Here is a 27,929-nt window from a genome sequence, read left to right as displayed (position 1 = left end):
TTGAGGAATACTCAAAGCCAACAACTGGATTAGGACTAGATCCTATCTAATCGAGCCGAGAAACAGCAAGTTATGCTTTAAGCGCAAAGTTTGTGTTGCCATAACAGTGATTGACATCTCTAATGTTTCTTCCCATAACGAGCAGCTCTGCATCACGGCTCTCCTGGTGTGTTTGAAGTGCTCTCTGCCCTAAGGTAATGCACCAGGATAAGGGCTCACATTCCTCATGTTATGCGCTCGCTTCCATATTTCAGTCGAGGCATTTCATCAGCTCAAAGCAGAAAGGCAGGCTGAATTCCTCTGTTATATCAGAGGAATTACCTGGAGCAGTAATGCAGGTTTGCACCGAGTTATCAACATTTCAAAAAAGTTTGCGGTCTTCTGGTGCGATTTAATGATTAATTACGTACGATAGTTGTAAAGGCGTTCAATTGGCATTCATATATTATTCTGCATCATATTCATTTGTCATAAATAATAGTGATTGTGGCAGTCCATGTGATTTGAATTATTGATTCAACAACTGGGTCTGCAGGAAAGGCAAGCATATGAAAAGGTCATTTTATGTAGTTATTATTTATTGAGAATTCTGCGTTCCTGCTATATTGATTTAGGGTGCTGCAGTGATTGTCTGCACCGTTTGAAAATGATCCACCTTAACAATGCAGCTCACACCACTGATTCAAGTGTGTCCAGTTTAGACATTTTATGATTTTTGAGAGCTGATATTTCGACACATATCAGATCTCCCAGCAGAATCATATTTCCTTTCTTCAATGCCAAAAATGATGCTGTTATTGCTACTCAAATGTGCTTCTTAATCACTAATAGGCTAAGCTGTTCACTAACTGAAATCAAACAGTAAGGGAAATTTGAATAATATGGCCAGTTAGATTTGGTAATATAATGTAATATGTTAAAAGACATTAAAGGGATAGTTACCCCAAAAATGTTGCCGTAATTTATTAGTTTGATTATAAATGGTACACTATGTATTTGTATCATGATAATATTGGGAAAAATGTGATAAAGGGAAAAATATGATAAAATATTTAAGCTATCTTTTTACTTTGGAATTTTTATTTTTTTTTTTGGTCCATACAATGGTGCTCACTGGGATCCAATGTTGTTTTGGCCCCATTGATTTTCATTGTAAGGACAAAAACATTATTTAACATATCTTTATTGTGTGTTTTGCATAATAAAGTAAGTCGTACGAGTTTACATGAACCGGAATGATATGAGGGTGAATACATTTTCAATTATGGGTGAACTATCCATTTAATTACCATATTTTATTGGATTAAAAATATATACCATTTCTAATCAGGCACCAAATCGAGTAGCCATAGAAATCTGCTAACGAAATGGCTATGTTGAGGAAGGTGGATTGCATTCTGTCAGATGCTTTGTACCAAAGTACCACTACTTTTGACACCCCTAGTTTTAGCCGAGTGAAAATGCCCTATTTGATTTTGATTTTGTCCATTCTCTTGTGAGCTTGTTTCAAAGTGTTGGTCATTGTTGTAATTGTGTGTAAATGCTTGCTTATCAGTTCCATTTGTTTTTTCCCCCATTTCTCCTTTTTATGCATGCTGTTCCTCCTGTTTCCCTCCTCCTTCCTCCACCGCACCTCCTCTCCTCGTGTGCTCAGACGCTGCGCCCAGCACTGAAGCCGCAGCTCACGGTTGGTACCTCTCCCTCCTTCTTCTGCCAGCACAGCATGGCATTCTCTGCATGCCAGCTGAGTACAGTACAGCACGTAACGGAGACATGCACGGGATTTGGGAATGAACCTAATGTGGATTTGCTGTATGTGTCTGTCTGTCTGTCCGTCCGTATGTCACATCCCTTATCCCTATTGCAATTCGCCCGTGAAGACCCACCTGTCCGCCACGGCGCTCCTCTGGGAGTTTTAATCAGAGCATTCGCGGTGTGATTCCTGGCCACGTCACACATCCATCCCTCCTGCATGAGCCCTTCTCGAGTCCTTGTTGCCATTTTTGACTTCTCACCTTTTCGAGTCCTCACAGACGCTCGTAATCCGCCCGCAATCATTTTTCATGAATTTAAATGACGTCCAAATGGCTGTTTTTGATTTCTGAGAAATGAACGGGAGAGCCTTTTCTCTACATGACGCAGATGGCATTGTACTCCACCTTTGTGCGCCAGCTCCGCACACAAATCACAGAACGGGGACCATTTGCATAGCTCACGGGCTTTATTCTGTTTTACAATATACCACGAAAGCGCTTTCTCAATTCATTAAGCCCTTTATCCCTGCTCTCAGTTTGCAGTGGCAGATGCTTGTGTAAATGTGTTAGATTTAGTATAAAGGCTTTTCGTGATACTGTGTAATTATGTCACCTGTGCCTCGTGAAACACCCTCTAATGATTTAATTAGCCGTCATGTTGTGTGTCGCACTGGATCACACCTCAAAATCGACACTTTTCTGCACCCCCGGCTAACTCGCGAATGGATCGAGTTGGGGTGTCGCCGTTTGTTTACATCTATCTGCAACTTTCCATATAGAAAAGGTTAAAGCAAATACAAGCGGCAGAACATCTAAAGGTTAGGGCTTTTCTTTTGCATGTGCATAATTTGGACGTGCCTACAGAACGTGGTCAGGCTTGACTGTGTTGCAGAGCTATAATAGAGCTTTTGTACAGTTCACTGCATTTCTAAATACCATGTCACAAGGCCAGTGTTAACCTTGTACAGTTATATCAGCCTGGCAGTGATGTATAACTGAATCACTGTACGCTTTCCAATAATCCAAAGCGGTTTTTGATCCTACAAAAGGTAAGAGAACACAAGGTGAACCCAGGGGCTTTGTCTCATCAAACAAATTGGTTTTAAATGTAGTGCTTCTTATCTTTGTTTTGTCTAGGTATGACATGGAGCTTTTTTGGTCTAGCTTTTATGTTGTTGCGGTACAGTGAAAAGGGTTAGTCATCTTAATGCTTCCTGTCCGCTCACTCATTTTCGAAATGGACAGGAAATGCCTTGTTTGTAAAATGCCAAGCATGCTCCTTCATTCTTTAATCCGACTGTGGAATTGATGTCCTGACCTGTTGCAAATATTTGTTTCTGCTAATGTTAAAATGCTTGTTTGTGTTGCAAACGGCATTTCGCAGCCTGTCGTATAAACCTAGAATCGCAGAAGAATTAAGTCACATTGTTTCCAGAATAAAGACGTCTAGTCTAGTATGACGCAGAGAGCCGCTCATGATAGCAGAGCGAAGCATCTATGTTCCTCCTCAGAAGATCCTCTCATTTGTATCTTGTCACACCTTGTGTGTTTTATTTGGTTCACTTTTGTAGCTGATGCACATACTCTGTTTACCATCTTATTTTCCTGGGTGTGCTACACTCACTGTTCAGGAGATTTCTCTTCTCTCTGATAACAGTCTTTTTTACCCTCTCTGGTGTAGCCTAGCAACAAGCTGTTCAAGCAATAAGTGGGGTTTTCAGCAGAGGTTGAGGTAGGAGGCTAACATAGTGGGCAAGATTCCGTATAGAACAGAAAGCTACAGCAATACCACAGAAAACATCTTATTAAACGTCTTATTTGCGTATTTCGAATGCATTTATATTCCCTCTTTTATTATCTCAGTCTTTTTGTCTGTACACTATTTTGAAAAAATGATAAGTAGAATTTGACATAAGCTAATCATTTTCCAAAATATGTTTGAATATATTTTATTGTGGCTTATGTTAAAGACAAAATGAATCCAAAATGTATTATGTTTACTTGGTCATCTATCTACCGGTATCTATCTATCTATCTATCTATCCATCTGCATGGGAAAAATCCCAATGCTAACAAGCCAAACCGTGACCCCTCAATAATATTAACCAATAAAATCACAGCTGGATTTTCACAATCCAAACAAATACAATTGATAACATCTTTGAAATGTGTCACAATATAGAAGTTACATGTGTTGTGACCACTATTTCATGTTGTCTTGAACAGGACGTGGTGTGGTTGAATATGAATTACATTACAGACTAGAAGAAACATGGTTGGCAGGGTCAGATAGATCAAATTCTTATCAGCGTGTCAGCAACCCTGTCAAACTCTTACTGTATCATCACACACTGGCACCCTCGGTATTAATCACACCTCACTTCACCTGACCCATTGCATGTACGGTCATGCTCACTTCCGCCTGCCTCTCCTCAAGCTGATTTATTGCCATCATGTCTCTGTTTTAAAGCAATATATGTAGATCCCCCTTGCATTCGGGATCTGCAGTGAATTCAGATACCGAGAAGCCCATTCAGTAGATCCTCCATCTGGCTCTCTCTTTCTCTTCTCCCTCTCTGTATCGCTCCATCCAGGCGTACTCCTCATTCCTGTTCATTTCCAAAGAGGATGATTGAACACACTTCACTTCTTCTTGTCATTTCATCATCCTTTGTTCAGTGTGGCACCACACAACATGTTTGAGGCTGGGCTCGGTAAACATGACGATGGCATCTTTTGATGATGTGCTCTAAGTAACAATGCGACAAAGAGCCTGTAAGAAACCAGGTGTAAAATAACCGCTTTGCTTAGCCGTGATTGCGACAAATGGAAAATCACTCCATTTTAGCCAACCAGTTTTAGAGGACTATTTGCTCGCAATTATAAAAGTAAAACTTTTCAATCCTCATTCTCAATATGACTGAGTCTGCCTTTTCAGAAAGCAGCAGGTCTTTTCAGTCGGGATGTAATAATGGCTTTCATTTTTCCGTTGCTTTGGCCACACCTCTGTCACACTTTTCATAATAGCAGAAATGAATTAAATCTACATTTTTTTTGTCCTATGAATGCTAAAGAGAATGTCTTTTGTGAAACAAAGCCTCTAAAATAAATAGCAGGCTTTAGAAAAGGATGAATGAAAATCTGTGAGTGTCACACATGGTGCCAAAATTAAGCAAGGGCTTATTTAAGCCTATCTCTCCCTCGCTCCCTCACCGGTAAATCTAAGCCGCTGTTTGACATGAACTTAGCCACCTCTGATGTGAAGCTGTTTTATATGCCAATGTTAACTGCCTCTCCCTCATCCTCTCAAAGCAGTCGCCATGACGATTCCCCTGCCCGTTGTGGCATAGTAAAGCCTGTGTTACTTAATGTCTTGTTTTCAAACACTCTGATCTGAATTCCCTTCATGCATAAGAAAAGACAGCACACAAGAAAATGTCTGAATCTGAGAGGATGTACATGGAAATGAGAATATGCATCTACCGATTGCAAATAATTCTCTTCAGTTCTTGTCCTCTAAATTGATTGGGCGAGAGGTTTTCTGATGAATGCACTAGAACGTTTCACTTAGTATCACTCTGCTCTTTCCTGTCTGTGATGTTGAGCAACAAGTAGTTGTTAATCCCGGTTTCGGCTTCGACTATTTTCATTAGCAGATCAAAAATGGACTAATAGACTAAATACCCATATTTCTAAAATGCTGTGTACTCAATATAGGGGATAGTTCACCTAAAAATTAAAATTCTGTCATCATTTACTCATTTAAGACATCACCATGTCTTCTAATCATATGACTTTCTTTCCCTTGTGAAACATAAAAGAAGATAAGTTTGAAATAATATTTTTGTCCCCACAATAATAGTCAATGGGGTTCAGTGTTGTTTCTGACCCAATTAGCTTTCACTGTGTGGACAAAAAAAGTTGAAACAATCTTAAGATCTTCTTTTTTGTTCTACAGAACAAAGTAAGTTTGGAACGACTTGAGGGTGAGAAAAAGATGACAGAATTTTCATTTTCGGGTGAACTATCATTTTAACATCTTTAACTTATGTAGTCATGCTGATATTCAGTTCAGTTTTTAAATATTGTTGATATTTATACAATATTGTATTTAAACCTTCAGAGATTTATCTTAATGTCTTTTGACTGAATGTCTATTTCCATCCCCCTGTGCATCTTTGCTCTGATTATACTCATTGACAGATGGTTATGTGTAGTGATCATCTAAGGCCTGTTCTCCTTGCTCCATCTCCAAAGACAAGCATTTGCTCTTTCTTCGCTCATCTGTTCGCAGGGCAAGAAAGGCAGGGCCGTTAACAGCTCTGGAGCCGTAGCTTTAGTCGATGCCCTCCTCACTCTCTAATCCTTCAGTAGTCAAGGGGTGAACGGGATGGAAAGGACACACCTGCCAACATGCCTGTCAGCCTTGGCCCAGGAGGAGAAGATAATTGAGCAGATTCTGAACCGCAGGGAGCGCCGTAGCAGAATACAGTGGGATAATGACCACTTTGTTCCCAGCTGGACTGAAGCAGGTGAAGCAGAAGAGTTGGCGCCTTTAATGTCCCAGAATTGTCACATTTGGATGCCATCACGGCCAGGGCTTTCATCAATCAACAGGAACGAGTTCTTCTGCAGCTTCAAGGGTCGCCTCCTTTGCAGACTTTCTCTGAGCCTGCCGTTACTCCCCTTTTCTCTCATATCTTTCCTCTCGCAGCCACACTTGCTTGGTTTGAGCAAGTGATGTATGGCTGTCAGTGGGACATTGCAGCGGTGTGTAGTGTTTCTGATGAGCAGGGTTTGGAGTAATGCTGGCGTGTGAATGGCTGAGGCAGGGCTCGGAGGTGCCTTCAGGACTGCCTGCAGGGCCCTCGCAGGTGACGCGCATATGCTGCAGTAATTAGACTGAAAGTTGCGCAGCATTAACAGAAGCGGAGGATTTGGGATAGCAAATGCACACCTTTCTCCACTCTGCACTCTCCGCTGACTAGTAAGTAGGAACATAGGGACAGCTCACATGGGCCGATCTGGATGGAAAAAATAACGTGGGTCTGAGGTGGCTTCGATTTCCCAGCAGACACAGACAGACAGAGTACTCTCCAGCCTAATTGGAAATAACATTCTCCATTTATGCTGCAGGGCTCAACAATAATGCTTTTTTCTACTTGACCTGCCAACATTTTCACTGGCAAAACACACACAATTATATATACATATATGCATACATTCAGTACCAGTCAAAAGTTTAGAAACATTGCTATTTGTCATGTTTGTCAAGTCTCTTATGCTCATCAAGCATGAATTCATTTGATCAAAAATACAGAGAGAACTGTAATATTGTGGTATATTATTATAATTTAAAATAATGGTTTTCTATTTTAATATACTTAAAAATATAGTTTATGTGAATTTTCATCAGCCATTACTTCAGTCTTCAGTGTCACATGATCCTTCAGAAATCATTAGATTATATTTGCATTTATATATTTATTTCGTAATTATACATTTAACATTTTCTATAGTTTTACTAGTTTTAATACTTATTTAAAAAATATATATATATATTTTACATAATGTATAATAGTAATTAATATTTTTTAATCATTTTAAAATACTAAATAATGTAAAAATATACTGTATACTGTGTGCCAACTAGACATGCAACGTGCTGAAACCTGCACACCAGAGAGTGGAGAAAGCAAGAGAGGAGACTAGAATATAGTGTGTGCCCTAACCACTAAGCTATGGTCCTAACACATTTGCTCATTATTTAAAGGTGCATTACCACTATTATTAAGTGAAACTGTTGTCCATCCTGCCTCTTTTGTCTACCAATTAAGTGTCCTTGAGCATCAATTAATCTCACACAAAATATTACTCTAGTAGTCCAGCTGGCTGAGGAAAATATAAATGTGTGAACAACTGAACATCTATAATCTACTCCCCACTGTCTATATAACTATAGCCGGCCAGAAATCTCATGCTGATAGCAGGGAAACTTTTCTCTCTCCAGCCCATGCGTTGAAGCTAGAGCAAACTTCCCTTTTCATGTGAGAACTGTATTAGATGGACACCTGTGCAGGCTTCCTCCTGTCAACCAGCCAAAGGTTTTCATTTACACCATCAGAAAGTGGTTTACCTGCTGCGTTGGAGATACAGCATCGCTCCATTAGCCCTCAAAGCTACAGAAATTCGCTAGAAGCCAGACAAAATGAGGTTCCAGGGGGCTCTGCCAGATACGTCCCCCTTACAAGACATCGTATGGCATTTTATTCAACGCTTTCTCCCTACCGTCGCAAGGCTCATTGTGGAATTCAAAGACATTTATTCGGCGGCTTTGATAAAGTCAGTGAGAGGGCGGGAGGCAGATCTCTACTCTGTGGATGACCCTGGCCTGTTGAGCCGAGTTTGCGCCTGCGCTCCGCCCGAGGTGAACGGATGCTGTCTGGCTCTGTCGGTTTCCTGGCGACTGAGGGGGAAGAATTAACACTGATCCCTAAGCTCGAGGGAAATGAGGGAAGCGGCATCTGAGGAATACACCCATCTCGCCCGTGGCTTTGTACGGTTCCCTGAAAGGGACATCTTATCCTGGATTAGCTCTGACAAACTTCACTTCCCCTGCTTCTCACAGAATGGAACAACGCGAGTCCCTTGTGTCGAATGTGTTGTTCCCAGATTTGCATAATGCTGGATTGTTGTGAATGCGAGTTAGTCCACAAAAGCAGCCGAAGCAGCCCGAGGATTTATTGATGTTTGAAGGGCAGACGAGGAGAAGCCAAGGCAAAAACATGGCCGTACTGAAAGTACAAATGATCAAGCATCTCTTAACCAGAGGATTTGGTTCGTCATCCACCAGTATGCCTCGGGCGCACCTGTCAAGTTTAAAATCTGTGGCATCTAAGCACCTTGTAAAGGTTGCCCTCATTCCATGTCCTGCCTCCAAACACCCCACGTGGCCCAGTTCTGTCCACCTCTGTGTACTGTAACTATAAATCTGTGGAGGCTGCCGTATGTGTCAGCGCTGACAGAGCTTGAGGCAGAAACTGACAAAGAGGAGTGTCCGCAGTAGCGGGGATGATAAACAGGTACCATGGAAAAGGAGAGGGTGACCTGGAGACGCTCCTCAACTCCTCATGGGATGTTGCTTTTGACTCTCCAATCTGTTGCCATCATGAAGTTCATTTTGAAATAATTACATTAATATTTTTTAAGTGGAAACCTTTCTGAATGGCCCCGGAGAATTTAGCAGGGGAAATTGAGTGGAAATTGAATTGAATATAACCGGTGTTTGTCATCAACAATAGACCACGCTTGAGTGTAACCACTAATCATAATGATTTGTTTAAAGGAACCAGAGACACCCTTTATCTCAAGCTTCTTCATACAGGCCATGCAGAAGGAAACAAAAAGTTTATGAGAGAGAGATTAAATCTTTCTGTTCATGACTTTGACTTCATTTTGTCTCGGGCAACATGATTGATTTTTTTTTTCATTCAAACATTGCTGTGGAAATTCGGCTGGACTATGACTAGAGACTTTTGTTTACCGAATAGAAAGTATCATCTTTGATATGCCAATATCCATTGCCCTTAAAGCATGAAATAACTACTTGTTTCCAGAAACACTAAAATACCTCCAGGTAAAATACATTCACATCCAATTTTGTCGTGAAAGACCACTGCATATGCATTACCTCTAAGTGACTATAGCAAAATTGAGCATTATACATAAGCCTGGATCGGGGTGACTGCAACACAGGGGGTCAATGAGATTTTTAATTACATTTCCATTACAGCACATGACTGCTGCTGCTGGGCTGAAGGAACAGGTAAATATAGACAGGGTTTGCAATAACACATCTGTGATCCATCTGACCACAGGCCCAAGAGCAGAGTCATTTCATTGCAATCTGCTCACACTTTCACCATGGCAATCACTTTTGCTTAATTACAAGATTAGAGGATCTAATTAGAAGATCTGCTGTCTTTGAAATCAACACATCCTTTGAAATGAGACACTTTCGTTGCCCAGAGGGTAGACTTTTCCCTCCTTGTCAAATCGATTGCGCTTGAGTGAGTGCGATGGGTTCTGTTTGCTTGTGGATGGGGTGACCCTGCCATTTTTTAAAGGAGATTTCATTGTCTCAATACAGAGAGTAAACACATTAATGCAAGGCATCTTGGGAAGTCTGTCAACAACCTTGCACACTGATCGCTTTTGTCACATTATTATTATTATTATTTTGAAAGGCAGCATTCAATCTAGCACATATTTTACTTGGCCTATCACTTAGTCTAAGAGCAATACTTGAAAGTAAAAGTAAAATGCCGTGAAGTGCAGTATTTTATCTCCCCATGTAGAGAGAGGGAACATTTCTATCCATCATGGAAATGGCATATGGAGAGAAAAGAATTAAGAAAATTGCCACAGACGTTTCCTTCCTTTTACAAATAAGCCTGATGCAGGGTAACTGTCTCTTTTATAATGCTTCCATTTGATTTGAGGCAAGATTTTGGGTGTTCGGTTTCTGTCTGTCAGTACGTTTCAGTGATTGAAGCCTATTTAATATAGCCTCACGTTTCTCCCAAAAGAGAAATTTCAATGTGGACATTTTGTGAGAGTAAAATCTGGTTGGAGTTAATGAGATTTCTGAATAGAGGGCTTTATTAAACTTTATTAAAACATGAAGGACAACACACAGAGCAACAATTGGCCATTAGTGATATGATCTGCAGCTACATCATCACATATCACCTTGCAGTTCATTCATTGCAAATGTGTGATTATGAAGTGCTTCTTTTTGATGTTATTTGGATTACTGGTCAAATAGTGAGGCATTAATTATGCCAGTGATGTTCGGTTCAGTATGATGTTTCTAGAGAAAGGCTGAATGCTTGCTAAGACTCATATCCATGAAATGGCTGTTTGCGGATTATTAATATCAACATTATTATTATCAGTGTTGAAACTAGTTGTGCTGCAGCATTTATTTGAAATACAAATATTTGATTACATCATACAGGTTTTTACTGGGTTTTTTTTTTTTTTTTTTTTTTTTTTTTTTTTTGCTGAATAATTGCATATATAGGCTATGGATAAATCTGAAAAATAATGAAGAAAGCGAAAGAGAACTAAATGAGAAAAAAATGTAAATAAATAAATAAACATTGGCATGTGGATACCCAGTGAGCCACAGCAAAGTTCATTTCAAATCTCCACTGGAGCACAGTATCTGTTGCGGCTTGGGCTTCTTTTGAGAAAGTTATTAGAAGTGGGCAATGACCGCCTGAGTCCAGGACGATAAAACAACAGAAGCTTTTTCCTGAGGAAGTGAGGTAATTGACTATGAGTGCGAGATCAAGTGTAGCCACCGGCTCAACTCATGAAGAAAACGGCAGCATATCTCCTCCTCGCACCTGTGCTAAGAACAGTGAGGCGTAAACCGACAGCGTTCGGCGTTCTCCAGCCGCCTTTGAACATTCTGAATATGAGCTGTACACTTCTAACCTTTTGTCATGGCCAACAGGATCGAAACCCCAGGTCTACTGTCTTTTTTCTTATCGATGATTGTTGTTATTCCTGTCTTCTCTCAAAAGAAGCACTTGTACTGGCTTGAAAAGGAAGATGTGATAAAACGATAGCGTGAAGACACAAAAGAGGCTTATTTTTAGTCATTCTTGAAAAATTCTTCCACTCTTGAAAATGTCAACACTGATGGAGACAAAAGGAGTGGAATCAATAACTGCTGGTATAGTATCTGGGTGTCCACACAAGAGATGACGTTACTTGTGCCCTAGTGGCCACAGACTCATCCGTACCATTGTTTGTGACTGAGAAACTGAGACAGTGGTGTTGATGGGACAGATGACCCTCTGAAGTCAATCCAGTGTGAAGTCATCACACTTTATTGTCTTGGGAGATTTCTTCAAACCAGTAAGCATGACTTCTGGAGGAAGAGATGTGTTGCTGTGCTTCAGCCCTCAGGGTCCTCACCTCAAACCCCTCAGAGACACGTCCTGTCCTCCTTCAGTCCAGATTGCTTTTGCTGTGGTATTTCGCTCATAACTCAAGGTCATGGCATCATGCAGAGCATTATTTGTTCTCATTCTCTTTCCTCCACCTTTTGTCTTCATTTAGACTTTGAACACCAGAATTAAATGTCAGCTTTGGGTTTTGGATCAGCTGTGTGAAATAGGGCTAAGCAGTGATGGAAGGATGTTAGGCATGCCTGTTACATCAGTATTCTTTGATTTGTGTTTTCCGCCCAGTGACTTTACTTTGAAACTCTGCAACTGTTTGCAATCCCACAGTTGTGATTTTTAAATTATTTAAAGATGAATTAGAGGATGTAGATGTAGCAAATTAGCTCTATGAAATATTAATAACTAATCATAACTTGTTATAATGGATTATGAATATTAGGATCAGTTAATCGGATTAACTTGATGTAGCTACATTAACATTACAACCAATTACTCAGTTCATCCTGTGAACCCTCAATATTGGTTATTAATTGATTAATAGAAATGTACATTTCCGAGGCATGCGAAATGTCTTTCTTAGTACGACTAAGAGCAAGTAGTCAAAATCGATATGATTAGTGACTCCAGGTATGAGCTTGAGACAGACAACTTTACGTGTGATATGAACAAGACTTTATTGACTAGACTTATATATGCGCTGGACCATATGAGATTCTACACAGTTCAGCGCATTTGGATCGGCATTCCTAGATCCACTGATATAGTCTGTTTTTCAAAGATGGCTACGCGAAGTTGACTGTATGTATAAAATATCTTCTTATTAAACTGTCTGGACACTGTCAAAGTTCTCAATGCTTCGGTTTGAAGGTAGGGACCCTCATTATGCTACCGTGTTAGTCTGGGGCTATTTTGAGCCTTGTTAGTGGTATTAACAAGCAATTTTTATTTGTCATTACTCTATGCCCCATATACTAGCGTTATACTAGCGTTATAGGCTGAACTGTTTTTAGAGATAAAACTATTTACATTCGATAATCATGAAAACAAATCTCAGATAACGGTTGACTAGGTAACAATGTGTAATTAGACCAAAGGTTCATTTTGCGCCGGAGGTGCCTTTAAGGTGTCCTGTAACAGGACACTGGGTTCTGCCAGTGTTGGCTTCATTTGTGATGTTAGTTTTAGGGGAAGTTTCATAGACCTTTGTTGGGAGAGTGAGTTTGCTGGATTATTCGTGAAATATAGTGTGTGTCTGATTTGTCCAGACTCTATATAGAATAAACTATAATAATGCTCTTTTTAAAAAGTAGCAACTATTTAATCTAACTGCACGTATTTAAGTTTGGCAACATATTTTTACATATATATTTATAAATAACATTTTATTTACATTATATAATAATTTATAAATAACTTAATTATATTAACAATCTAGCTGCGTTAAAGGTATTTAAGGCAGGCAACATTTTTTGCTTGTCATTGTGAATATTATACATTATTTTTATTAACACTATATTTAAAGCTGCAGTCCGGCACTTTTTTGGGTTTAAAAATATCAAAAAAGACATTTTTGAAAAAAAACGTAACCAGCCAGTGTTCAAAACGATCTGCTTGCCTTACCTCGATTCAAAACGGTAAGCTTGTAATAATGATTTTAATTCCAGTGGTACTGGTGGATTTCCGCGGGAATTTCGAGCATGTCTTTGCGTCATTACGTCACTTCTGTACACATAGAGAAGGAGTCCCCGGCTAGCGTGTGTGTGGATGATGGAGGTGGAGATTTAGCTTAGCACTTGGTATGGCGGATCCCGAAAGTTTAAAGCGACAATCACCAGTGACAACTGGAGATTCACCAGTTGTAAAACCCAAAGACTTCGGACTTCAGAGTGGCTACAGAAAAAATATATTTTTCACGTTTTGACGTGATATAAGCAATCGTTAGATTTAATCAGCATGATATAGCTACTGCAATGCTTCCCCCACCCCCCGAATTTGGTCAGAACAAAAGTGAATGTTACTTACTTGTTCAGATGACATTTTCCAATGAAAATTCTAATGTTGATACTTTCAAAAAGTATACTCTGAGATTGCTGATGACAGTAACGTTACAGTATCCACAGCGACGCGGCAGCCTCAATACATTGTGTTCATCCGCGCTGTTTCATGCCGATTTACTACCCACGCACAGTTAATAATTCCGCGAATAACTGCAATTGCAGATTTCTAACAGAGATGGCGACAAAGAGGAAAAACGACGGACTGCAGCTTTAAGGTGCACAAATTATAATTATAAATATATATATTTATAGATACATTTTTTACTCATATTATTTGTTTTTTATTTATTTAAAAAAAAAGTAGTAGCTGCTGACTGCATTAAAATGTATTTTTTAAAGAGTCCAAAAAATATAACTGGTGCTTTACACGCATTTTAAATTATTTTATGTAATAAGTATATAATGATAAATAGGAGAGTGTTTTATTTTTTTAACTTTATTGCAGAAGTAGCATGTTACCACAAAAGCAACTGTAGCAGATCAGCTGCTGAAAAATGTAGTAAGGTTAGTAGTGTCACTACATTTAGTTAGTTACTCCCCAACCATGGAGGTTGAGGCGATAGATTAGATATTCTTTTCAATTTGTAAGCCAAAGCTGTATACTACACTGAGGCAAGAAACAGGGAATCTAATGAAAAGTTACATAATGGTCTGCGTGTTTGAGTGTGATAACTTCATCTTAACGTAACTGGATTAGAGTGCGCCCAAGCAAAATGAGAGAATATTCAGGTTTTCTGTATATAAGGTGCTGAAGAACTACTGCAGCATTTCTGTTGAAGAAACTGTTCAGCGGAACAGCAAAACTGATAGGATCTTTCATCATGTTTTCTCACTGTAGTTCAGCAGGTGTCCACTCCAGCCAGGTGATTTACCCCATTTCAGGCAAATAAATAAAAAACATGCTTAGTGCATCATCTTGAGACTGATGAAGCTCTTTCCCTTTCTCTCTCTCTTTCTCTCTCACCCGTCTCATATTCCTCAACACCACCTCCAGCAGCCTGAGGTGTGAACCCTGAGAGCTCACAGCAATCCTCCTTCACCACAGGACAGATATTTTAGAAACTGGAGACTGTGGACACTTGGATGAGTGTCAGACCTGACTAGCGATTCATTGTAGCTGGAGGTGCAGTACGATGTAACGGCACACTCCAAATTGAAGTTATCCTTTAGTCCTGACCTTGGATGAGCTTCCCACAAATGCCGATGCACAAAAATTGGACCCCATCTCATACTTAGTTCGTTTGGATCAGATCAAAGTCTGCTTTTATCAGTGCCCGATGGCGCTCGCTTTTGCCACTTTCTGGAGAATGAGCATATGCTTTCCATCCAGCTTCATTCCTTTACTTATCTAACTGGGTAATTGGGTATTCCAGTCTCTTATTCTGCCATCATAAACGTTAAACAGGAATACTGTTTATGGTAATGATTCTTCCATAAGCACCACGCAATGCGTGTAATTATGTGGCTCCGTCTAGTCAAATTGAGATGAGAGCAAATTTCTAGGGTTTCATTAAGATGGCAATTTCTTGGAATTACTGAAAATTCCGGAGGCAAAATGGCTGCTGAGATTAGAGGAGGTTGCTTGAGAATTACTCATTTCTAAACCATCTGCTTCTTGAATTACACATTAGCCAAACTGTTGGTTCACAGTGGACTCTTATTGAATTACGGTTCAGTCATTGTGTTAAGGGCGGCCCAACACACCAGCGCACCTCCGAACGTGGCATGATCGCGGACCTCAATCTTCTTTCTCATCGCTGTGGCTGAGCTCCGCACACCCCTTCATTTATCTTCAGGCTGTAGAGGGTGGAAAGGAGAAAGAGGGCATTAAAATCACTTGAAGCTGAATGGGAACAGACAGTCCTGTCCTGGTCTTCACTCCATTTGTTAAGTTATGTTAATTCCGATCAAATCCATTCAGTGAGAGAATGACCCAAGCAGGCATCAAGCCCATCTGCGTTTGTGGACAAATAGGCAATGGTATCTTGCAGCAAAGTGGATGGGGAGAGAGGTTTAAGAGAAAGAGCGATCTCTGTTTATCTCTCCATCCAGTACATATTAACATCTTAATAGGAATGCGAGTTAAATCACGTCTTTAGACCCTCCCTTCCTTTTGACAAGCGTGAATTAGGTGTCAAGCAGATTCCCACTGACTTTAATTGAATCTGCCTTCCCTCCGAAAAAGGGAAATCTGAAGTCAAACTAGCCTATTAGGCTGATCAAGTCATGTTTTGTTGGGTTTGGCAGCATCATCCCTACATCCCACCCCCACCCTTCTCACACAGGAGTTGTTTATGAGGTGAGATTGGGTGGGATGTTGTACAAGCACACCGCTCTGTGCTTTCTCGCTTTTCGTTATCCTCTAATAAGTTGTGGCCTGCCGTTTTTGTTTTTTGAACTCCCCCAGGAAATCCCCTCAGCTCTCGGGCTCAGGCCACAGATGAGAGCGGGAGATTGCCGTGGGTAAACACGGGAAGGCTGATCAACTCCTCGTGACTGGATTACCAAGCGTCGGATTGCTCAGTCGAGACATCCTTCCCCTCGCTTCCTTTCCCTTCTCATCGCGTTTTTTATCGAGTGAGATGTTTGGAGTGGGGATGAGCCCGTGGACTGATAAAACAGGACATGGACCGTGAGATGTAGCAGAGAGTTCACATGCTCTACTCCCTGTTGGGTGTTCCCAGGGCTTGATTTTTCTTCAAACTAAGAGATTTCAGGTTGTTCTGTTATGGTATGTAAAGGTCACATTAAACCTGTCTCGGACAACTCATTATCATTCCTCCATTATTTATATTTGCTACTTTTCAGATGCCTTTTATGTATAGATTTTATTGTTTTACTCTCGTTCCAGACCCAGACTTTCAATATTAAAATATAAATTATTTAATTAAAGTATTATTTAAAAATATATATGTTATTATGTTTAAAACTATTATAATGTAAACAAAGAGTTGACATATACAAACCATTTCGATATTTATTATTAAGTTATTTCGAGTTATTTCCACCTCGCTCATCAGTAAAGAAGATGCTTAAGAAATTAGACTTGTCATGTGTGGGAAAAACATATAAGTTGTTAACAAAACATTTGTGTGTCATTCCCATTTAAGCTGTAATTATCAAATTATACAAATTATAAGTGTACAAATATTTAATTGTTTGATCCTAATTTAGGATACATAAAATGCCAGCTATGAAATAAAATTTGAAAACTTGCTATGCCGCAAATCTCAGGTGTTGATAATTAACAGGTTTAGTGACATGGAGATCTTTCATGTCTTTTGTTGGCCGGCTCTAGCGATGTCTCCTGTCTATTTTCTCTCAGTACTTCTCTTCAAACTCTTTAATTTCCGAGCCGTGTGAGAGATATTGATGAAAAATTTTGCTCCTCCTTTGCTCTGTGAAGAACCAATCAAGTCCACAAACCAGCATTAACTTTGGGTTGTCATGGATCCCTACACTTGATCAATAAACTTCACATATCATTACGCCGCGCAGCCTCAGAGGCCTGCCTTGTTCTCAGGGTGAAATGGAATGAATCTTTGTTAAAAATTGCTTGTGATTCGCACTTTTAGTCTTGAGGGCAAAGTGTATTTCTTTAGCTCTGGCTCCAGCTCACAGTTTGTGCCAGATTCGTTTGAGTTATAGTCAGGACTGTAGTTGACAGAAGAATATAAACAACAAGGTCTTCAGAGCTCCAGTGTCCCACCTGTAAATGTTTAAGCTATTTTCACTCTCACACTTTGTTTGCATCAGTTCTGCTTGTTGGTGCCTGTCTATATTTTGGAGGTCTTATTCCAGAGAGGTGGATTTCAAAGATACTTGAATCCCTATTGCAGGCTGTATTTATAAAGTCTTACACACACACATCACAAAAACATTTTTTTTTTTATCTACATGCATGTAATTTCAACATGCATGCTCCTTATGTTTTACAGTATGATTAAATGTTTCTAATTTATTAACTAAATGTTTTTATTGTACTAAATTCTGTTCTTTCTCTTCACATGATTTACTTATTTCCAGTCATATTTCCAATTTCACATTATATCTAATCAAAATGATTCTGAGTAAGATTAGTACTAATGTCTTTGTCCATTATGGAATCGTAAAATGAATATATGTTGTGTATCTTGTCTAAAAAAACTGCCATTTGATTGCACTGGAGCCTATTCCTATAAATAATGCATTAAAATATGTACCTTATAATTCACCTCATAATCAGCTGTATGTTATTTAACCATAGCTATAATACAAATGATTAATATGCTACTGTTCAAAAGCTTTTTGAAAGAAAGTAATACATTTATTCCACAAAGAGGTATTAAATTGACTAAAAGTGACAGTAAAGACATTTATAATGCGACAACATATTTCTATTTTTTTTTAAATGCTGTATTTTTTTTTTTACTTTCTTTTCACCAAAGAATAGTGGGGGGAAAAATCAAGGTTTCCACAAACAGATAAGCTGCAAAGTGATTTTCAACATTGATCATGATATTAAAAAATAATAATAAAAAAAAAATAGCACCAAATCAGCATATTAGAATGCTTTTTGAAGGATCATGTGACACTGAAGACTGAAAATTCAGCTTCACCATTACCTAATATTTCACAATACTAGTACTGCTTATACTGCATTTTTAATCAAATAAATGCACCCTTGGCGAGCACAAGAGAACATGAACATGAAAACATCTTAACGACCCAAAACTTTGGAACGATTGTATACATTTAAGACCGTATTATAATGCATTATACATTATATGCAGGCTTCATTTGCAGTGTTACTTAAAATGTTCTGTTTGTTGAAACTGTTGCAAGTAACACATCATCTCTTGGCTCTTTCTCTCAGATTCACAAGCAGGAACAGAAGCACAGAGATCGTTGGACCATGCGGTTATTGGAGGCGTGGTGGCCGTCGTGGTCTTTGCCATGTTGTGTCTTCTCATCGTTTTGGGACGATACTTTGCAAGACACAAAGGTAATTCAGCCTCCAGACTGTCTTTTGGCACATTTCTAAGGTCAATAGACTTTCTAATTATTTTGGATAAGATTCTGAATAGGGAAAGAAGTCATTCTGCTGTCGAAGCTCTGCAGGTGCTTTGAATTGGCCCATGGCTATGACCACATTAAGGCCAGTATCCCTCTGAGTGCATCGCGCTGTTGTGTTCTGTAATATAAAGTGGGCGCAGCATCTCCGCATTTCATCAGGGCTACTGCCTTCATTATCACGCCACAGACTGAGCGGATGGGAATAATCCCACTCGGAAATGAAGTTTGAAGTGGATCGCTTATTCCCACCTCCTTGTAACACTTCCCAAGGTTGATTCTAAAGCGCAAAGTCAAACCGAACCCAAACCTGGAGAGGATGTTATGGAAATTTCCTGAATTATTAGCCACAAATAACACGTTTATTCTTCTGAGAATGTGTCAGACTCCGTTTTCGTTTCTTTCTTGTTTGTTTTATATAATAGCGCTCGATCTAGAGGGTCAGGTTTCGTTTGCCGTGCTGTAATCAAAGTGTCTCCATCATGGGGTATTAGTTTGGGAACGTATTATCTTTTGTTTTCTTACATAAAAGACATTATAACGCAACCAAGTGCAGCTTGGTGAAATGAATGGCTTATTTATGGGCAGGGAAAGTCCCATGAATCGACCCTCACTCTAAATTAGAGAAGCTGCTCCAGATGGTCTTTAATCTCTCTTAAAACCCTGCAATTGCATCAATCAGAGGCCCTGGGGTGCTGGAGATATTGCTTTTATCAACACGCTTTTCTTTGAAACCCACACAGGCACCTACTTCACACACGAAGCCAAGGGGGCAGATGACGCGGCGGACGCCGACACGGCCATCATCAACGCCGAAGGGGGCCACAACAACTCGGACGAGAAGAAGGAATACTATATCTGAGTCCCGAGGCCTCTGTTGTTCTTAATATTTTCTTTTGTTTTGTTTTGTTTTTGGCGGGAGGGGGCGGGGCATGGGGGAACTGAGATTACTGAGTTTTTGTTTTATTTGTCAGTTTGTTTGATTTTCTTTACCTTGGGATTGAATGACGTAGAATGCTACACGGGCAGCTGAGAAGATGTAGGTATTTGTGTTATACAGCGGGATTGGGGTCAGGGGTGGGGTTTAGGGGTGGGCGGGATACCAGACGTTGCCAGATAAGAGTGTAGAAAGCGTCACCACACAGCACCTCCCCAACTGCTGGTATTTTTCGTTCTTTCTCGACCATTTGCAGAGAATTCTGTGCCTTGTTCTGAATTTCTTTTCTTAGTCATGCTTTAAATGCCATTGATCATGTCACACCTCTAAACCCCCCTTCCCGAACACACACACACACACCTCCACCATCTTTGATTATCGACGTGCTGTCTGCTTTCCTATGAAGGTACATGAGTGCACACCTCAATGCATTCCCCTACACTGTGGGCATCTCCTTCAAAACACCATATCTCTGTACTAAGAGCAGGCCTAGTCACATGACAGCGTTTTGATTTACTCAATCCCAGGTCATCAGCATCATGAAGGGAAGTGCAAGCAGCTTCCTTCCTTCCTGTCCCCCAACAATTTGATGAGACCGGTGGAGAAGTGATCCTGGACGCTGCACCTGTTTTATTTTGACAGGGTGCGTCTGCATCGCTGCAGACTACTTTTATCCTCTTTTTACTTCAGTTTTATTTTTCCTAATTATACTGTATGTGCCAGTACATTTGAAGTTTGGAATGGGCAGAGGCGCAGACGAACAGTTCCTGCTACTCTGCACCTACGGAGGCTTATCGTCTCGTTCTGCTCAGTTAGACGAAGCAGAAAGCCCTTTCAGTTATTTATTGTTTCAATATAATGATGTCTTAGGTTTTGTCTGCATTTTCATTCAGAAACGCACATGCCATAATGACGAAAGAGTCGCCGTCACTGAAAAAGGTCTAAATGCTGTGGCTTACATTTTGTTTTCTCGTCTTATGCTGTAATTTTCCATGCAGGGCTGCTGAAGGTGACCCTCTAGCACACGTTAATAACTACCTAAAATTGTGTCAAAGCGAGACGTTTTCTGGTTTTAGAGTGTTTTGTTAGACTCAAGGGAGGAAGCGCCACAACTATCATGTTTGTAGATGTACAGAGAGGGAAGATGTGGAAATGATTTGATTACTATAACTTTACTACCTTAAAAATGCATTTTAACAGCCAAAAAACATCTGCATTTGTGTATCTGGTTTGTAGGCGAGTCAGTAAGGATGTGACATTGATGTTAAGCAGTCCAACAAGTGTGTAAGGGTATATGATTGCCTGTCAAGTGAATTGCCTGTTTGTTCTTCCTCAGAGGAAATAGTGGCGATTGCAGCTAGCTTATCCTAGTGACACTAGTATATGAATATAAACTGCCCAAATATCATAGACTACATGGTGCGAAAAAGCACCACAGCAAAATCATTTCCTCTTGTAAACAATGTGTGTTTTATTGTTTATAATTGCTGTGAGTTGCTCCTCCGGGTTCCTGCTTATGCACAGCAGTCCTGGGCTTGAAATGAGGTTAGTTTGAATGGAAAGTGAAATAAACAGTCTTTATAAGAAAAAAAAAGCTTTTAATAACATTCCAAATATTTTAGGCAAACAGTCTGTGATGTAATTACCCGCTAATGTGGATTTCCCCCTATATTTACAGTCGTTGTCAACACATGACGCTAAACAAAAAGGAGCTCTCTTCGCTCCTGTGAACACATTAGACATTTCACTGAAGCCTAGCTACAAACGTAGCGCCTGTTGAGGGTACATAATATAAGGTGGATAAGATGTCTAAAGTACTTTTCCCGAAAGAGAAGCATTTCTTCTCACTTCCTCATGACTCTCGCTGTAGTGTAAGTGAAGTTAGATGCCATAGTTTAGACCCTGCTGAAACCAACCTCAGTGTGTAAATAAAACGGCGAGGTTGAGGGGTGGGGGGGAAACACACTCTTGTTTGCTTTACTTTTCTTATTAAAAAAAACAAAAAAAAACAAGCATCCACTGAGACATTTTTAGAGTATGTGCATTAACCATGAGAAACACTTTGGACGCTTTTGTTTTTACGTAGAATACAAATCCGAGGGAATGTCTTGCAGCTTGATGGTTACCGTTGCAGTTGAGATATACAGTTGTGTGGCTTGTGCTTAACTAGTGAGCATCATTTAGCTTTGGTCTGGCAGCTTCTGAACAGGATTTCAGACATCCCTTCTCCTCTTTTGCATACGTGAGAGACATGACATCAGTGTACTAATTTGTGGTATTTAGACTGGGACGATGTACATTTTGTTCAACTTGTTATGTTAGACCTGTTTTAAATGTGATTAATGTGGTTTAATCCACTCTACTAGGCGTTTGAGGACTTCAGATAGACGGTCGATGGGAAGACGCGGTTACGCCAGTGATCTATTTTATCATCCGTTTCTTGTACAGCAAGTCGAAAAAGGTTTAATTGAAAATGTCCAAATATAACAAGTTGTTTTGAGATGTGAACTGGGTTCGGTTTCAGTTTTGTAGTTTGTTGTTGTGTTTGTTGTTTTCATTGATTTATTAGTGCCCCCTGTTTGATAGTGCAACAGTGTTACTGACGGAACTTGCTTTGATTTCTTTTATTTAAACTTGACAGTTTAATTTAAGCCCTGTCTCAGGTTCACGTACAGTAAACAGTATGTTTGCATCTCAGGTAGAATGCAAAGTTACGGCCCCCGATTACGAAAAATCAAGCTGGATCTCAAATCAAATGGAGAATTTGACATGTTTTGTTTAATATTTTTGTTGTTCTTGTTTATTTGGTGCACTGTAAAACGTGTACGTAATGTACACGCAACGTTGAGTATTATCTTTCTTTTTCAGACCTACTTCACACAGAGAGGACAGTAAAGGACCAACCCGATCTCATGAGAAAACGTAATTATTTTGAGTTTTAGAAAAAAAACAAAGCATGAGAGTTTACCCCTAAACCTACCCCTCAGTGGGGCGTAAACAAATTGTACGAAAACATACAAATGAGATTATACAAATTCACCCCAATTCACCAAAACGTTAAATAGTTACGAATTGCCATGAGAGTGTGTTGGGGGAAATTCAAAGTTGACATGTTTCTTGTTCTGGTTCCAGATCGGTTGGAAAGTGTTGAAAGTTTTTCATTCATTGTTTTTAGGTTGGTTATTTTTTTGTCTTTCTGCTGTACTTGGGCAATGTTACTGTGTATTAATGAAGAAAAATGATATCCACATTCCCATACACATTTTGTATTTGTTCATATTAGACATTTTTACAAAAAAAAAATGGAGAGTTCTTGTCTTAATAAAAAAGAAAAGATATTAATGTTCAAAGTAATGGTTGGTTTGGCCTGTGTTCTTTTTTTCTGTGTGACATGAATCTTTTGAAGGTAAAGTCAGACTTCTGAAAGCATGACTGAAAAGACATCTATTTTGCTGTCATCAATGATCTACACAGCACTGGGAACAGAATCCATTTGAAAACTGACAGAATGTGGTACGTTCATCTTACAGGATGCTTGTGGCATTAATATTTGAGATTCACCATCTTCCATCTTATTTTCACAAAAGAGTGTTACATTAAATATTTTCACAAAATATCTTTAACAATTCAGCTATTCTCAAGGTCCTTGGCATGTTCTTTAGGCCAGTGCATAACACCTACATAAGAAAGATTCAAATATTTCATTTATCATGTGATCACTTGCGCTCCAAAGAGTGTTGAATTTGCTCCTACAGATACTCAAGTAAGCTGATTTTATTTCTAAATGCATTGAGATGCCTGCTAAAACACCCCAGGATCATTTACCGGCCTTTAAAGTTTACTTTTGCTTTGGAGCGAGTTCAAGAAATCCAGTCGGGGCTTACGCTTCCCCATCTCCTTATTATCCTTGGCATTCTCCAGCTCTGTCACACTTTTGCATTGTGCTTTTATTCAGCTGAACTTTGACCGAGGCAGCCTACAGAAAGAACATCTCTCCCAGGTATAGCGCGCACTCCGCCGCTTCTTTCTCGAGCTGTCTCGTGCCCGCACCCTGACCTCGCCGCCCAGTGGCAATCTCAGCGACACACTCTGCAGATGCTGACCTTGAGTTGTAGCTTTTCTTCTTTTTTTTCCCTCCCGCTATACGATGCCTGGTTTTTGATTGCCTGAGCAGGAGCTCAGCACCAGGGTTGTCACACTGCCAAGGCTCAAAGTCACCCTCTGCTCAGATAGGATGGATCTCAAGGTACAGGCAGAGAGGAGCACAGATGTCACGTGGAATCATCTCTGTTCCAGAGAGAGACAGAACCAGGTCTGAGGGAGAAGAGAGCGCCTCGTGGCTCAAGGCGATGACAGGATTTCATCATGTCCTGTAGCTTTGCTAGATTACAGCAGACTCTGTAAAGTTACACTATATCTGGATTTAAAATCACATTTTAATACTTTTTGACATTTTCTTGAGCGAATTGTTGCCATTTAAAGTGATATTTTACACAATTCTGTCATCATTTACTCAGCCTCATGTCAATCTAAACCCTGATGCGGTTCACTTCCACTGAAAAAAAAAGTGAAATTCTTTTTTATCAAAAAAAGAATTTTGATACTTGGAAGCAAATAGGTTATTACAAAAACTAAGGTTTTTTTCTTCTTCACAATGATGTCATATTTCAAACCAGATGTTTTTTTAAGTATTATACAACACAAGGTTTAAAGGTTAAGTTACCACACAGTGAACATTAATTGGGGAAAAAATTAAATTATCATTTATTGTCATTGGGTGTTTTATTATCATCATATTTGATTATTTTTTTATATATATTTTTATATAAATTGCAGTAACACTTTATTTTGCAGTGTCCTTGTTACACATGTTGCTTGTAGTTACTATAGTAATACCGTAGTATCAATACTATTAATACTAACAAACTGTAAATTATGTATAATTATATGCAAGTAACCCTATTCCTACACTAACTCTACAGTAAGAACATGTATATTAGCCAGTGCTTGTATAAATGTATAATTACACTGTAACAAGGACACCTTAAAATAAAGTGTAACCTAAATTGCTGGTGATGTCCATTGCAATCTTAATACCAATTTTATTTTTTTAATAAAAAACTCTTTCTTACATTTTTTTTTAATCTACTGGAAGTTTCTCTTCATTTCCTCCTATGGTAACTTCATTATATGAAACAAGTATATGAAAAGAACTGCATGCAGACACTGAAGCAACAGCGTACAAGTCTGACATGAGAGTGAGTAAATAATATCAGAATTGTAATTTTGTGTGTAATTTTGTGTCCACTACAGGACATCAGGTCTATTGCGATCTCGTATATATAGGGAGAGCTCACCTTTACAGACTCTAAATGGATCCATTGAAGGTAGTTGGAAAGGGGAAAGTCATTCACTGCATCAATAGTGTGTCTTAATAGCATTGGCCCTCCACTCACTGCAGTCTGGGTCCACAGGTGAGAAGGAGACTGATTCCTGAAATTGCAAGAGATTTACAAGGATAGATGGACTAATAATCCATTAAAGCCAATATGGGTTTTGTCTCTATACAGGCATTTATTGACATCATATTTGACTCAAAAAAATACTTGGGCACTTGTCACATTTAAAGATTTAATGAAATAAAATATTGAAGAAATTGGTGTTTATTTCAAAGAAACGTTGCACAAGCACACTCAAGCTCTCACTAAAAGAGGACATTATAGGATTTAATTATCAATATAAAACAATAGATTTAGGCCTGGTTTCACAGACAGGGCTTAGATCAAGCCAGAAGTCTCCGGAGAGGAAATGTAAGTAGCTTTTATAAAAAAACACATTGCTGCTGTGTAGTATCTTGAGACAAAACAATGGCAGTGACATATTTGAAGTACTTGTCAGTGCAAGTTACTTTCAGTTACAACAGTCTAAACGTGCGTTTTAGTCTGGGATTAGTCTTAAGCCTTGTCTGTGAAACCAGGGGTTTCTGTTTAAAATTAAGCAACTAGGCACTTTCTGCTTGTTCATGGTTAATACGATGAATTACACATGGTTACTCTGATAGGACAACTGTGTGAACGTGAGGAGAAATTACTTCATACATCCGCTCAAAACCAATGTTCAGAAGTAATTGGAAAAAAACAGTTCAATGCAAAGACTTTAAGACATTTTTAAGTGTGACATTTTTAATCCAAATACGTTACTGTAACAACTGGTAATTATGTGTACAATAATAATGAACCTTCCTATTCCAGTTAGAATGAATTACACCTTTGTCGGCTGGAGACCCAAGTTTGGTTTGAAGACGAAAAACGTATCAAGCACAATGTTCTCACACCATCCCTGATTTAACACACACTTGCGGCTATCAGAGCCTGCTGCTCTCCGGATGTTTTTCTACCATCTTCGGTGCGTTCATCTTGTCACGTGAATGATGAATGGTTCATAAATTGCACTCTTATTTAGTCAATTAGATTGATTAGATCTAACAAAAACACACACATAGGCCTACACTACACTCATAGACCCTCCCCTCGAAGAAATCAGGACAGAAGTGGTCAAAAGTATAGACAAAAGAGACGGATTAAAACACCAGGCGTAAACGGGTATGTGTCTCCCTCGTCTACTTGTGATCCGATCGATCAAAACGCATCTTAATACCAGGTGTAAACAGGGCCTATGAGGTAAGGATGAAAAACACTTGCCCTCAGTCTGATTTGCATATTTGGTTTCCTTCCTCTCCTTGCTGATTGGAATGGATTTTAATTCAATTGCTGATCAAGCCAGTCAGCAACATGTCAAGAAACTGCACACTGTTAGAAAAGTACAGCCGACTTGTGTGAAGTCTAAAGCAGAGTTTGTGTACAGCATCCATTATTTCTATTTAATAAAAGACAAACAAATCCCAGCTGGTGTCACCTAAAACATCTCACTAGTTGTGTCACAATGAGTAATAAGGCAGCTAACAGCATGTAAGTCACTGTGAACCTTATTTGTGTCTTTGAAGTCTTTTTGGCTGACTTTCTTCTCATCTCTTGTTAGCGGGATGCAGAGATTTCTGCCATGGCGACAGCCTCTCGGGGGGTCTGAGGAACAACAGCTCTTTTCTACGACTTCTTAATGATCTAGGATCTGTGAAACAACTCCCATATTCTTCTTATTAGTTCTGTGTTGTTCTCTAACTGCAGCAACCTGCTCGCAAACTGCAGTTTCCCAGATGGCAAACATTTGCTTTGATTTTAGCCGAAGCGAGAGGGTGTTAATGAGACTTTGATGAAGGTAACCGTGTTTGTTATATAATACACCTATAGTACACCTACAGCTGTAAAGCGGCAAGGGTAATACTTTTCAGTAATCATCCGTTCAAGCTGAAATATGATAAAGACCAGTGTTTGCATTTGCATTGCAGGCATGAAGACGTCCTCTATCAAACGTTCAGTTGGCACAGGATATCCAGATGTAAATGCTTCCTAATAAAGTACACAGGTGAGTCGGCTATGTATATACTGTGTAGGCCTCCTCTCATACTGATCATTTGAATGTGTTTCTCCTGAACTTTGTTAAGAAAACATAATTTGCTATCAGGATGTGAGGAGAGTTTCAACCAGTATAACAAAAAGTGTTTATAAAACAAACTGCTTATTTTTCTATTGAATGCTTATTGATATAAAATTGCCGCTTTTAGACACGTCCTCTTTTGTTAACAAGGTTACAATGAACTGAAAATGAAACCGCTCATATAAATGATCAATTTGCATGAACATTTTCTTAATGCAAGCTTAAAATATTTCATTGAACATTTAGTGAAGGAAAAAAAGACAACTGCATATTTTTGAAAGAGTTTCAAGGCCTGTCTCGTACTCGTGGAAAGTGCTTGGCATGCTGGTCGCTGAATATTTACTTCTAGCATCAGCCTCGCTAAAAACCAAAAAGATTCATTACAGGTTTTGCAAAATCTGTTATTGGAAAGCTCTCACTGGAAAAAGAGATTGCATTTTCATCAATAGAAAAGAAAAGACATAATATTGATATTTAAAAATGCTGCAGTGATGCAGTTTATTTCGTCCTAAACAGCTCACTGGTGTCATCCTACAAGGAGTTATGTTTATCCACCTGCACAGAATTATAGCTTTTAGTCGCTGATAAGTTTGCA

General features: G+C 39.3%; 1 protein-coding gene across 6 annotated transcripts in view; it reads left to right on the top strand.

The window, feature by feature from the left end:
• Positions 1–23,132, top strand: part of cadm1a (cell adhesion molecule 1a) — a 278,459-nt gene extending 255,327 nt beyond the window's left edge. For 4 of the 6 annotated variants that reach the window (XM_079586654.1, XM_079586652.1, XM_079586655.1 and 1 more), the window contains 2 exons: positions 18,647–18,775; positions 19,587–23,132. In XM_079586654.1, the coding sequence (XP_079442780.1) occupies positions 18,647–18,775; positions 19,587–19,705 (248 nt within the window). In that variant the 3' untranslated portion in view covers positions 19,706–23,132. Of the gene's footprint in view, positions 1–1,654; positions 1,688–18,646; positions 18,776–19,586 lie in introns of all 6 variants that reach the window. The other 2 variants (XM_079586650.1, XM_079586651.1) reach the window with 2 other exon arrangements.
• Positions 23,133–27,929: the final 4,797 nt, after the last annotated feature.

This window comes from Phoxinus phoxinus (assembly GCF_949152265.1).
Source record: "Phoxinus phoxinus genome assembly, chromosome: 17".
Classification (NCBI taxonomy): Eukaryota; Metazoa; Chordata; class Actinopteri; order Cypriniformes; family Leuciscidae; genus Phoxinus; species Phoxinus phoxinus.
This window is presented reverse-complemented; position numbering and strand designations above follow the sequence as displayed.